The 12,916-nt window shown below is 53.9% G+C and overlaps 7 protein-coding genes across 7 annotated transcripts; 4 read left to right on the forward strand and 3 right to left on the reverse strand.

The window, feature by feature from the left end:
• Nucleotides 1-38: 38 nt before the first annotated feature.
• ACO1O0_000185 (SDR family NAD(P)-dependent oxidoreductase) lies at nt 39-961 on the reverse strand (the record flags this gene model as incomplete). Its single annotated transcript, XM_083189684.1, has 2 exons — nt 39-739; nt 796-961. 2 exons carry the CDS (start codon nt 959-961, stop codon nt 39-41), a joined length of 867 nt encoding a protein of 288 aa, XP_083053543.1.
• A 428-nt stretch (nt 962-1,389) lies between these two features.
• On the reverse strand, nt 1,390-2,800 carry ACO1O0_000186 (uncharacterized protein; the record flags this gene model as incomplete). Its single annotated transcript, XM_083189685.1, has 3 exons — nt 1,390-1,581; nt 1,635-2,604; nt 2,766-2,800. 3 exons carry the CDS (start codon nt 2,798-2,800, stop codon nt 1,390-1,392), a joined length of 1,197 nt encoding a protein of 398 aa, XP_083053544.1.
• Nucleotides 2,801-3,964: 1,164 nt separating this feature from the next.
• Nucleotides 3,965-4,342, forward strand: ACO1O0_000187 (uncharacterized protein; the record flags this gene model as incomplete). The annotated part of the gene is made up of 2 exons (XM_083189686.1): nt 3,965-3,967; nt 4,100-4,342. The coding sequence occupies 2 exons, from the start codon at nt 3,965-3,967 to the stop codon at nt 4,340-4,342; spliced, it is 246 nt and encodes an 81-aa protein (XP_083053545.1).
• A 753-nt stretch (nt 4,343-5,095) lies between these two features.
• Nucleotides 5,096-5,678, forward strand: DAP1 (cytochrome b5-like heme/steroid binding domain-containing protein; the record flags this gene model as incomplete). Its single annotated transcript, XM_083189687.1, has 2 exons — nt 5,096-5,145; nt 5,207-5,678. 2 exons carry the CDS (start codon nt 5,096-5,098, stop codon nt 5,676-5,678), a joined length of 522 nt encoding a protein of 173 aa, XP_083053546.1.
• A 969-nt stretch (nt 5,679-6,647) lies between these two features.
• Nucleotides 6,648-9,452, forward strand: ACO1O0_000189 (M28 family metallopeptidase; the record flags this gene model as incomplete). The annotated part of the gene is made up of 2 exons (XM_083189688.1): nt 6,648-9,167; nt 9,228-9,452. The coding sequence occupies 2 exons, from the start codon at nt 6,648-6,650 to the stop codon at nt 9,450-9,452; spliced, it is 2,745 nt and encodes a 914-aa protein (XP_083053547.1).
• Nucleotides 9,453-10,163: 711 nt separating this feature from the next.
• Nucleotides 10,164-11,677, reverse strand: TIM44 (protein translocase subunit TIM44; the record flags this gene model as incomplete). The annotated part of the gene is made up of 2 exons (XM_083189689.1): nt 10,164-10,839; nt 10,890-11,677. The coding sequence occupies 2 exons, from the start codon at nt 11,675-11,677 to the stop codon at nt 10,164-10,166; spliced, it is 1,464 nt and encodes a 487-aa protein (XP_083053548.1).
• A 458-nt stretch (nt 11,678-12,135) lies between these two features.
• ACO1O0_000191 (mitochondrial 37S ribosomal protein uS11m) lies at nt 12,136-12,840 on the forward strand (the record flags this gene model as incomplete). Its single annotated transcript, XM_083189690.1, has 2 exons — nt 12,136-12,139; nt 12,218-12,840. 2 exons carry the CDS (start codon nt 12,136-12,138, stop codon nt 12,838-12,840), a joined length of 627 nt encoding a protein of 208 aa, XP_083053549.1.
• Between the last annotated feature and the right edge of the window lie 76 nt (nt 12,841-12,916).

Below are 12,916 nucleotides of genomic sequence, written 5' to 3' on the forward strand. Positions count from 1 at the left end.
AAAGAAATATATGATATTGCAACAACTAAGCATCTAGCTTACATGTTTCTTCCGCCAGTCACCATGATAGTCTGGCCCGTCACGTACGAGAACAGGGGGCTAGCAATAGCCAGGATACTGCTCGCCGCCTCGGTTGGGCTACCTGGCCTCCGCAGCGCAATGTCAGCGTAGGCCGCATCGCCCGCGGCCTGCTTCTGCTTGGTGGGGATGCCTAGCGCAATCTTCTCGCCGTCGGGGCCGGTCATGAAGGCACCGTCCTCCTTGGCCGCCGTCAGGCGCGTCAGGATGTGGCCAAACGCAATGGTGTTGGCACGGACACCAAAGGCGGGGCCCCATTCCTTGGCGATCGTCTTGGTGAAGCCGGTGACGCCTGCCTTAGCTAGTGAGTAATTGATCTGGCCAGCGTTACCGTGGACGCCTGAGGTGGACGAGATGTTGATGATGCAGCGGGGGGCGCCGTCCTTGACCCGGAAGAAGGGGGCGGCGGCGCGGACGAGGTTGAAGGGCGCGGTGCAGTGCAGGGCAATAATGTTGTCCCACTGTTTGTCCGTCATCTTGTGGATGACACCGTCCCAGGTGTAGCCAGCATTGTTGACAATGATGTTGATCTTGCCGTCGCCAAACTCGGCGGCCTTCTTGATGAGGTTGTTAATGTAGTCCTTGTCGAGGATGTCGCCAGCGACAGCGATGGCCTTGCCGCCGTTCCTGTTGATCCCATCAGCGACGTCGGCGCTTTTCTCTACAGGTGTGTAAGTGCACTGCCCAGTTTTCGATGAGTAACATTGGGATACGGACTGGCATCAATGTCGGCAACGACTACCTTTGCGCCCTCGTTAGCAAACAGGCGTGCGGCCTCGGCGCCGATGCCCTGTCCACTGCCAGTAATGATGGCGACCTGGCCAGCCAACATACCCTTGGGGTAGTTGAGGTGGCCGCTGAGCTGGGAGACTCTGTCTGACATGATGGCTGTGTTTCTTCTGGCGTTGGAGCTATGATGGTTTCTCAACAACCTTCTAGATGGTGTCACTCTGGGTTCAACGGATGATAAGTACGATTGGCAAAATTCCTGGGTTAGAGACACCCTCGGCAGCTTTCGTCTGTTGGATTCTTGGGGATGAACTCCCTGCCTGTTGGGATCAGCATGCCGAGGTACCCCGCGGCTTCGGTTTTCCGCGTCATAATCGTTGGCTTAGTGTGGGGTTGCGGGAGCTTGACTAGGGACTCTGACTGGGGCCCCAGGGGGAATTTCATTAATCAGTGGTACTACTGCAAGGCCCTGGCTACTATTGTACTAGTTATTGTCCGTCATGGCCTAATGGGCTCCCCTGGTACAACATGGATCGACGTGACCGCTTTATTTGGGGCTCTTCTCGGAGTGTAGCTGGTTTACTACAGCTTGAAGTCGGCAGTTGTCTTCTCCCAGCCTGCTGGGGACTCGTCCAACGCCGCCACACGCTCTGCCAGCCTCATCTTCAGATTGCGGTTCTTCTCTGTGCATAGCTCGTACATGGTCGATAGGTTAAACAGCAGAGTGTGGGATGACAGACCCGAGTCGACCAAACTCTCGAGAACTTCGCGTCCCTGCCAAATCGTGAGTTACATGCAACACTGCAGAGATCTGCGAGGGGACGTACCTCTTGGAGCTTCCCGAGGTAAAGCAGGCAGACGGTTGCATTGATGCCCACCATCTCATCCTCAGTACCTTTTCTAAGTTCTTGCCACTTCTCCAACGCTGCCTCGTACTCAGTATCTGCCATATCACAAAGTGCTAGAATGATCTTCTCCGCCACGACAGCATCCTCGGAACATTCTTCTGTGCATCCCCTTGCGCTGTCCACATCGCCCAAATACAGCCATAGCAAGGCCTTTGAAAGTGCAATCTTGCCATCTCCTCGGTCACGCAGATTGCTGAGATGGCTGGCAGCACCGGGTAGGTCGTCCATCTCGACAAGTGCGCTGGCAACCTTGATGCCTAGTTCGTGAAGCCGAGCCTTCCATAGCTCTCGCTCTGAGTTGTCATGCCGTACCGCAGCTTTTGATATCCGGTCTCGGGCTTCACGGGCGAGGTCATGATAGCTCATGACAGACCTTCGAGCGTCACCAAAGCCTAGCGCTTGAAGCCGAACGTTGAGAACCCGCAGTTCCCACGGCACAAGGTGCTCTCCCGTCTTTTCATCCACATAGAGGCGAACATTGTTCAGGTCCTCCAACGCCTTGACTTCTTGAGCTGCCAGCGGAGTGGCGTCAATGAGCGTGAGGCATGCTAGGCGGGTGTAGAGCAGGCTAAAGATTCTCTCTGCGTCATGAGGATCAACACTGCCACTTGCCCCTGAGCCAGTCAACTCCTGGACGGCCGCAATTGCAGCGGCTCTGAAATGGCCCTTGGCGAGGAGTTCCTCCAGGGGTGCTTCTGGATTTGGCTGCTTGGGGGAGTTGCGGAAGGCGAGAGGAACGTTGAGCGGGGTGAGAGGATGGTATATATCGGGTCGGAGAAGAAAAGAGAAGTCTTTTGGTCGTGCCTCTCCCACCTTAGAGACGGGAGAATGGTCTCGTTGTTGTTGTTGCCTTGAGGGTGAGCCCCGAAGCAGGGACTGAGGTTTAGGACTGAGGTGGGCGGCAGACTGCGGTGATGTTAGTGGGTCACTGGAGTTTGGTAAGCCAAGATGTCTAGTGCGGCGGTGATCTGATATGATTCTCACTCCTCGAGATCAAGCGGCCCCTTTGTTGAGGACCTTGGTCGAGCTGCTACATGTCAGCCTTCTGACCCCAGAGGGTTGATACCAGCGGGCAACGGGGGCATGTCTGGGGTTGGGACGCATTGCCACTAGTCACAATGGGGATGGCTGGACCTACATTTTGTGGATGATTTGTTCCTGGTATGGCCCTTGCTTGTAGTCCTCTGTGGTTCGTTCATTTTATTCGACGCACTGCGATGCCGTCGCCGTCATTTAGATGAGACGAATGAAATGTCATGTCCTGGGGGGAGCTCCCTAGGTAGGTGTCAATGCAGTCGATACCTGTGTAGGTTCCGTACTGCGGTACTAGTCTCGGTAATAAGTACCTTCCAGGCAGGTGACTGCGCCCAATTATGGGTAATTCTCGGCTATTACTACGTCGAACCTCGTATACATCGCCTGTCTGATGAATCTATGTTGGTTGTCTCGTTATTATGTACTGACCCGCGCGCTCCAAAGCTGCCTCTATGGAAAGTAACTGCCAGTGCCACCTCTTCCATCTCTTGGTACCGGCGTAAATTGTGTCCATGGAACTCAATCCAGGACGTGATCAGCCGACCACAATCAGCTCTGTTGCAGCTGTGCAGGTATTCACCGTGTTCGTATTGGCGCCTTGACTGACCATGTTTTGCCTCTTTTGTTGATGTATTAGGGTGTACTCGACAACTGGTCCCTCCCGCTCAGCAGCTGATATTGGCTGACAACGTGAAAGCTGTCTCATTTTGAGTCATACCGGCTTTTGTATGGAAACATGTGAGTAATGCGGCAAGTAGAAGACGACTCAAAGAGGTTGGAGGTCAAAATACTGGAGGGCGTTTACTTTCCGAGTGCATCTAGCCTCGCTTTCGTTAAGCCATCAAATGGGAAAGTCGCCCTCACTCTTATTATCAGCCAGATCTCACCTTCTCTAACTTGATACTTGTACGTCTTGTTTTTGGCCCGGTCAGCGTCCGTACAAACAATAGAGAACTATAATACCTCGCTTAAACCCCTTTTACTTCCACTACTCCTCCAACAAATGACCTCCCCCTTCTCAAAACGAGCAGAGACGTAAGGACTATGCCGGATCGCCCATCGAAGACGACACATAAGGCTAAAATGCCAGAGAACAAACGAGGCTAAGGCGGTGCTGAGGCTAGCTCTTCTACGAGTTGTTCTACTACGAATGCGTCACCACATGGCCCTCTATTCTTTTGGAAGGAGACCGCCGAGCTGGGCTGGATGTCACAATGGTATCCTAGTCCTTTTCGCGACGATAAAGACCCTTCGATAACCTATAAGACAGCGGAGCAGTAAGTCTGCCTATTATTGTCCTGATGCTCTTTCTTTTCTCATCCTAGTCACAGTTATATTATGTATCAAAGGCCATTCTCTTTAACGATCCTACCGCCGGCGCCGCGATCCTCAAGGTCGGCAGCCTTCGCAAGGCCAAAAGCCTGGGTCGCAAAGTTGAAAATCTATCTGACGAGGTTTGGAAGGCCGAGCGCGAACGCGTCGTGCTCCATGGCAATCTGGTCAAGTTTCGTGCCGAACCGGCGTTGTACGAGAAGCTCCTCGCGACGGGGGATCGTGAGCTCGTCGAAGCGAGTCCGTTCGATGCCATTTAGGGTATTAGCTTCACTTAAGCTGAAGCTGAGGGCAAGAGACCCGAGTGGGGGTTCAATCTTCTGGGCAAGACGTTGATGAAAGCAAGGGAGATCTTATGCGAGGAAGATACCTAAGTCATCAACTTGATGTCTGGTTCCTACTGCACAACACGAAACGACAGTGGTACCCTTTTAGCTTAAGTGCCCCTCGCGGCCTAGCCTGAGATCGAAACAGACTGTACTGGCGATTGGGTGAAAGATAGGATGCATGTAGCATGTGGCAAAACCTTGGCTCAGCCCTTGCTATTAGAATGGCAAGTACGTAAGTTGCTGTTTATTGAATGACGAAAGTAAAACACATAGTGATAATTATCGGCAACAAAAAAAAAAAAAAAAAAAAAAAAGATCAATCCTAGCTCTAGTCAGAAATTATTAACAATGGAGCTTTGATGCTTTTTACCAGGCGACGGTGTCTTGAAAGTCAATAATGCCAGCGCCAGCTTCAACTCTCTTGAGGTAATCGTTCACTAGTGAGTGTCTTGTCTGATGCTACGTACGGCGGGGTTAGTTGGGCCAGTTGGCGATCCTTGGGCTAAAAATGCCTTGCCTACTTACCACTTCTCGCACTACCATCACTCTGCCCCGGTACATCCGGCCACCAACTGCATGAGCGACTAATCCTTCCTTTTGTGCATCTTCATCGACTTCCTTCGGCAGTTGTCTTGTCTCCAAGATCATCATAGTTCCTTGAGCTACCTATTCCGCACCGCCAAAATGGACCACGTACAGCAGACGATGGATGACGCCACCAAAGCGCCAGCAGGGTAGGCCCTCTCTCCATGGTGGCATCAGGCCCGGCAACGATACAGACTGACTCTCCCGCAGCTTCGTCCTCCTCACACCTCTCAACGTCATCCTCGCAGCCGCCGTGGCATATACCTGCTACGTGTTCTTCCGTGCCCCGGCGCCCGAGGCGCTTCCCCGCGCGCCCCCCGCTGTCGTCTTCCGAACCTACACACCGCACACGCTTCTCCCCTTCAATGGCGAGGACGGCGGTCCCGTCTACTTTGCCGTGAGAGGCAAGGTCTTTGACGTGTCGCGCGGCCGCAACTTCTACGGCCCCGGCGGCCCCTACTCCAATTTTGCCGGTCGTGACGCCAGCCGTGGTCTTGCGTGCGGGAGCTTCGACGAGGACATGCTCACCAAGGACCTCGACGGGCCGCTGGACACGCTGTCTGATCTGGGCCGCGACGAGATGGAGGCGCTGCAGGGATGGGAGGAGAGGTTCAACGAGAAGTACGACATTGTGGGGAGGCTGGTCTCGGTGGAGGATTACAACAAGGAGAACAAGTCGTAGGTGGATCGTTGAACTTGAACGTGGTGACCATGTGTGTTCTGTTGCATAAGTGCGACTACTTCGTAGTCGCACGGGATGTTCGAGGCTTGTAACAGCACTGTTTTGAGCCCTCGTTCTGGACACGACGACAAGAGCCAGTATACGCATTATTGCCTCAATTATTAACAAAGCATAGAGGGAGAAATCGAAGTGCCCTCCTTCATGAAAGTAGACACCTCTCTCATCTCCTCCTACTAGTTAAATTCTGGGTGCATGCCATGTTCACCAGAGGGGTTTATGATGTGGGGAGCTTCTTAACATATCGATGCCCCAGCGAGTCCAGTCCACATTGAATGTGGAGTAATAAGACCAAGCTTTTCAGGCTTCAGGCTACGTACGGAAAATCCCTTGCCCAGAGACGTTGTGATTAAACACCTGATTCGAAATGAAAAGCCCCGATTTCGACCAATTTCGGGTGGAGGTGACGCGTTATACGGGGTTGCCAAGGACGGATTAATAACTTGGCCGCCCTGGATTCTGGATTCGCTGCCCCAGTGTGGCTCTGCAGTTGCGTGCTGCTGCGTGGGAAAGGAGGCCCCCAAGGCCAGAAAGGCCGGGCCCCCGGAAAGGGCCATCGCCAGTCGTAGTTTAGCTCTAGGTCGCTTCCTATGGATGATGGACGGTCAATAGTTAGAATCTACAACGTCCGATTCGCTTCCACTCCCATCCACGAGACACGTTCGCCTTTTTTTTTTCCTTATGATTCCTGACTATGCGTAATACTCTTTTCTCTGTGTGATCACCGCCATCGATTGCTCTCTCGACGCTCCTTTGATCTCCCAACGACACGACACTCATTTTCTCGACCCCCCTTCGTCTTCACCTTCGACTCACAGGACCAGGACTGGTCGTTAGACCTCCTGCATGGCCACAGACTGGTCTCCTTCCTCTATTTACCACTGCGCGTACTGCGCATTTAGGTAGCCAACGATGGCGCCTTCAGAGAAACAGCCCTTCTACGACCCGGTACCCCCGACGTATGATGAAGCCCTCGCTGGTAGCAGTCGCGACTACATCTGGGAAGCCCCCAGATCCCCCATCGATGACCGCGATGTCAACGAAACTGAGTCCCAATCATTATTACACCGTTCAAATGGCGCCCCAAGTTCATCAAGACGCCCCGACGGCTACCGGCCCCCTACGGTCGAGTCCGACGTCTCCGACATTGAGAGCCTCCTAGAGAGCGATACTGACGACGAGGAGGCTGCGCAGGTGCGGCGAGAGATACAAGAGATGGATGTGGAGGAGCCCAGCAGCTCGCGCGGGAGTCGCTGGGGGAAGAGGATAGGACTCTCGCTGCCGAAATGGAGGTGGTCCTGGACGCCGAGATTACCAAGGATATCGCTGCCACGGGTCCGCATCCAACTCCCCTCCCAGCCTGCGAGTACTGAGGGTGGCGAGACAGCCGAAGGAGAGGCAAGGACTCAAACGCGCTGGCAGTGGAACCTGCCCAAGGTCAACAGCATGGTGGCAGTCATTGTCTTTGCCCGCCTGCTCGCTGCGTTTATCGTCCTTGGCTTCGTGTACCTTCTCTTTGCAAGCGATATCTTCAACTCGTGGGGTGGCCAGTTGGGAACAGGCTTCCGCTTCCAAGCCGAGGATCTCCGAGTCCACATTCTCAGCAATATTGACGCGCGGCGGATGCGCGCTTCTGTCAAACACTTCTCGAGTTACGCCCACATAGCAGGTACAGAAGGTGACTATGCGACCGCCATGGACATGGAGAGCATGTTCAGCAGAGCTGGCCTTGATGAAGTGAGGTTGGACGAGTATCTTGCCTACATCAACTACCCTACCAAGGATGGGCGCGCGATCCAAATCCTGGACGATAAGGGGGAGAAGGCTATTTGGACGGCAAAGCTAGAAGAAGAGGAACGTGGCGGAGAGACGGCAGGCCACCAGACATATGCATTCCACGGTCACTCCAAGTCCGGCGATGTGAAAGGACCTCTGATCTACGCCAACTATGGATCTAGAGAAGATTTCAAGAGACTCCAGGACAAGGGCGTCAAGACCGAGGGAGCAATTGCCCTCGTTCGATATTATGGCACCCAAAGCGACCGCGCCCTCAAAGTCAAGGCCGCTGAGCTGGCTGGCTTTACGGGCTGCATCATCTATAGCGACCCCGCCGATGACGGCTTCGGCAAGGGTGATGTCGCCCCAGGTGGGCGCTTCATGCCTGAAGACGGCGTCCAGCGAGGCTCCGTCAGTCTGATGAGCTGGGTGGTGGGCGATGTCTTGACTCCCGGGTGGGCGAGTAAGGAAGGGCTGCCGAGGATGAAGGTGGACGAAGCGCCTGGCCTTGTCGGAATTCCCAGTCTGCCGCTCGCGTGGCGAGATGCAAAAGTCTTATTGCAGCATCTCAAGGGACATGGCGACAAGGCCCCAGATGAATGGAAGGGCGGCGTCCCCGATGTTAAGGAGTGGTGGATCGGCGATGATAAGTCGCCCATCGTTCGACTGAAGAACGAGCAGGACGCCAATGACAAGCAGCCGATTTGGAATGTCTATGGCAAGATCATTGGCATGGAACAGGCGGCTAAATCTATCATAATTGGCAACCACCGAGACTCATGGGCATTTGGCGCGACAGACCCGCACACAGGCACCGCCATAATGGTCGAAATGGCCCGCATATTTGGCGATCTCATCATGCGAGGCTGGCGCCCGCTGCGTACCATCGAGTTCATGTCTTGGGACGCTGAAGAGTACAACTTGATCGGGTCTACCGAGTATGTCGAAAATAATCTCGAAGCACTTCGCCAGGATGCCTATGCCTACATTAACCTGGACACGGCCGTTTCTGGGAGCGAGTTCCATGCCGCAGGCTCCCCTGTTCTGGAGAAGTCCTTGCTTCATGCGCTGAACCGCATCGCAGACCCCAATCTCAATGCAACTCTCAAAGAACTCTGGGATGAACGTGGTTCCAAGCTCGAGGGTCTCGGCGCGGGCAGCGACTACGTTGCCTTCCAGGACATTGCAGGAACGAGTTCCATCGACCTCGAATTTAGAGGAGAGTTATACCCGTATCACTCCAGCTACGATAACTTTGAGCTGGTCGAAAAGGTCATTGACCCCGACTTTACCTACCACGGACTCATGGCTCAGGTGGTTGGCCTGCTCATCCTCGATCTGGCTGACAAGGCCATCGTACCTCTCGATGTAGTCGCCTACGGCAATGCTCTTGACCAGTGGGTCGCAGATCTGGAGGAGTGGGCTAAGAAAAACACTGAGGAAGGCATCAACCTCGACTTCGAGGAACTAAAGGACGCTGTGGGTGCTGTCCAGCAGAACGGTACCGAATTCGTCAAGTGGGAGAACATCTGGGACCGTACTATTATGCAGAACGGAGGCTGGGAGGGGAACGATATAGGCGCCGACCGACTTAGATATAACGACATCGTGGGGAATTTCGATGCGGCTCTCCTCGACTTGGAAAGGGACGGTGGCGTAAGTACATTTTGTGTTTCTCTGTCATCGAAAACACCCACGATACTAACATAATCTTAGATCCCCAACAGGAACCAATTCCGACACATCGTCTTCGGTCCCCAGCGTTGGTCCAGCTACGACGGGGCCTTCTTCCCTGCGATCCGCGATTGCATCGAGGACAAAGAGTGGGATAAGGCCAAACACTTTATCAGCAAGTCGGCCGCCATCTTGAGAAAAGCAGCCTCCACATTGTACATGGGAGAGGCTGTCGCAGCCGACGGCGCCGATAAGGGCGGCGGCTGATCTCTGTATTCTTCCTTTTTTTTCCGAATTGTTTCTGTGGATATACGCGACATACCGCCGCGGCGGTGGCACCTCCTATTTCCTTTTTCATTATCCCACATACTTGGTACTTACAAGCGGGGGCATGGTCGTGCTGGAGCGTGTTGCGATAGCCACGCGCATGTATTGAAGGCATTGCATGGAGTCTTGGGCTTTGTTTTGTATATTTCATGGCCTTTATCAGGACATATCTTAGGTGGCGGAAGCGTAGAAAGCCTCTTCGCGAGAATACAGTTTCATTTGCTGGTCCAAGATGATGTACCTAATCTCAGGCTTCAGTGGCCTCCTTGTTACATATCGTAAGCGCTCCACTTCACGCTGACGCGAAACTACGGTTAACTCTCTTGACATTGTAATACCAATATTGTTTGCATTCAACACAGAGCGGAAAAATGCGAGAAATTTCGTTTTAGCATTATTTTCCTCCTCCCTTTGAGTCTATAAGTCTCTATCCTAGTAATACACCGTCCCATACATAATACAGAGGCCTCGTCCCATCGAGGCCCATAGAGCGGTGTTTTTAGATGATCAACAAAATCATGCTCCTCGCGTAATGCATCCGCAAAGCCATGGTATCTCCCCACAAGTTATTTTTGACATATTCTTACAAGTATTGACACATGCTGGGCTTGTCCCAGCAAGAAGGTAGGTGGTGGTCTCTCGTTGGTAGGACTAATACCAGTCTCTCCCGCTCTTCTGCATCTCAATCAACCGCCAGCCTCTCGTCTCAGGGTTGTTAACATCTTCGGGAACTCGGGTGATGCCGATAGCGTAGGTGACAAGTTGGACCTTGTCCTCCATACCAGCAGCGAGCTTGTCTGTCTTGGCGTTGCGGTACACGTGGACCTCCTGTGTTCGGCAGGTAATGATGAAAACAGGGACATCACCAGGGTCAAGCATCCGTGCCCGCAGAATGTCCACGTTCCGGATATCAAGGATACGGCCATCAGACTTCATGCCAGCCTGTAGGTACTGCTTCGTAAGAGCCTCATACACGGAGTACTGCGCAGCAGACAGCCAGAGCTTCAGAGTCTCGGTATCGCCCTTGACGTAAGCGTCCAGGACTTCTGGGAGGATGTATTCGCGAAGCTCCTGCAAGAAGGGCTCGACAGAAAAGTTGGGGTCCATGGCGCGGAATTGCTTAATGACCTGTGCGGTCTCGTTCTCGGCAAAGAAGCCGGCGATACGGTCCGTGATGCTGCGGGCAGTGGAGACAAGAGGGTTCTCCGACTCTTCGTACTTGCCCTTCATGGAGAAGACGCCCTGGACAAACTTGTTGGTGTCGCGGAAGTCTCTCCACGCCTCCTTCCAAGCAGCATCCTTATGCAGCGTAAGGTTCGTTCCAGCTCTGCATCATGTTAGACAATTTTCTGAAAGCCAGTGGCTGGGAATTCTTACTCAGGATCCTCTTGCATGACCTGACCATGGTCTCCACGTTGCTTCTCAAGCATCTCGCGGCGCTTTCGGCGCTCCTCCTTCTCGACCCAACCGCCATACCTCGACGAGCTGCCGTCATCAATGACATTTTTGACATTCTTGTAGGCTTCAGTATCGCGAATAGGCTTGGTGGCCTTGTCCATGGCATCTCCAGTAACGTTGGCAGCTTTACGGACGCCCTTCATGACGGAAGTGTCCCAAGTCCAGGCGGCACCCTTCCCAATCGCTCCAGCAGTTCCCTTGATAGCGGCGGAAGCCGTTGAGGAGACGGCACCAGTCGACTTCTCGTAAGCCTCGCGCGCACGGCGGACGGACTCGCTCTCGCTAAACTGGTGGGCCGCAGCGCCGATCTGCTTGGTAGACTCATTCCACTCCTGGGACTTCTGAAATTCGGTATTCATCGTCTCCATGAAGACCTGCCAGGGGGTCTTATCACCATGGGGCGGGGGAGGAGGCGAATCCTCCTTCTTCTTGCCTTCCTCTCCTTCTTTGCTCTCCTCGCCCTCCTTGCCCTCTTGTTTGCCTTGGGACTCTCCATCTTCGGTCTTCTTAGATGAATCCTCCTCGGACCTCGCTTCAGACTCGCTAGCCTTAGCCTTCTGTTCAGCCTCAGCAGCGTCAGCAGGCTTGGGTTCTGTCTTGGTCTTCTCCTCCTGGGCTCTCCGCGTCGTCAGGTGGAAGTCGCGTGTGTGTGCCATCGGAGACAATCGCAGTTCGGCAGGGAGAAACGGTGAACGCAGCGGCGACATGATGGCGCTGGGCAGGGCCCCTTGTCGCAGGCCGGCTCCATCGTGACGGGTCTGCAGTGAGAGCTGTGAGGTTAACCGCCGGTAGGCCGGAGACCTGCCATATGAAGAATTTAAATGAGAGGACGCTCTGGCGAGAGCATTTTCGGTATTAGCCGCATTCCGTGCAAAGACGTGCATTCTGAAATAGTGAGGGAGCCTTCAGGAGAGGCAGCTAGCGCGTAGGCGGAAGGCGTGTCTGGGGTATGAGGGGATGGAAAAGTCCGGCAACTGGCGCGGGTTGAAATTTTGGTTTTGCGCATCTGCAAGATTCCATGGGTGGTTCCATGCCGAAAGGACAGGGGGACAACCGGCATATCCCCGGTTAATTCGCCACCCTCCTGTACTGCTGGAAAATGTTCACGTCGGGAATCGACGATTGCCAATTGAAGCTCCGTCTACACCAAGCGATCCGGTCAAAGATGAGTCGGCCATTGACAAGCCGCCTCGCGGCGCATTCGATCTTTCGGGCTCCCATCTCTCGAGCACCCCGATTTTCCGCAGGGGGGTCTCGCGCTCTCTCACAAACATGCCAACGATGGCAAGACGACAATTCCAAATCGTCCAAGCCCAAGTCCAGGGCGCTGCTCGAAAATCTCTACGGCACGCCGCAAGAGCCCAAAGCTCAGCCCAATGAGCCAAATACGATGAGCCAACTATCTCAATCGACCATCTTCAAGGCCATGAACACCTCAAAGGTCGACACTAGCGCACTATCTGGCCAAGCACCTTTGGAGAGGTCAAAGGAGGACATGGAGGAGCCATACCACCTCCACATCTACTCCCACAAGCACAATACGCACGTCACCTGCACGAAACCGAACCGAGAGCCCATCATCTCGCTGTCCTGCGGAAACCTCGGCTTTCGCAAGTCGAGGCGAGGAACCTTCGATTCGGCATACTCGCTCACCAAGTACCTGATTGAACGATTAATTCACAATGGCTGGCCAATGAAGATCAAGCGGCTAGAGGTTGTGATGCGAGGGTTCGGACAAGGAAGAGAGGCGGCGCTCAAAGTGCTGATGAGCCCGGAGGGCCAGGTGTTGCGCGAGAAGATTGTGCGAGTTTCCGACTCTACGAGACTCAAGTTTGGTGGTACGAGGAGCAGGGCGCCCCGTCGTCTTTAGAGCCGCTGCATGGATGGAGTATAGAGCTTTTTGTAATAGTATCCTGTACGATACCGTACTGTATTGTCTGTCATAC

The sequence above is a fragment of the Amphichorda felina genome, assembly GCF_050947745.1.
Source record: "Amphichorda felina strain 45539 chromosome Unknown scaffold_1, whole genome shotgun sequence".
Classification (NCBI taxonomy): Eukaryota; Fungi; Ascomycota; class Sordariomycetes; order Hypocreales; family Bionectriaceae; genus Amphichorda; species Amphichorda felina.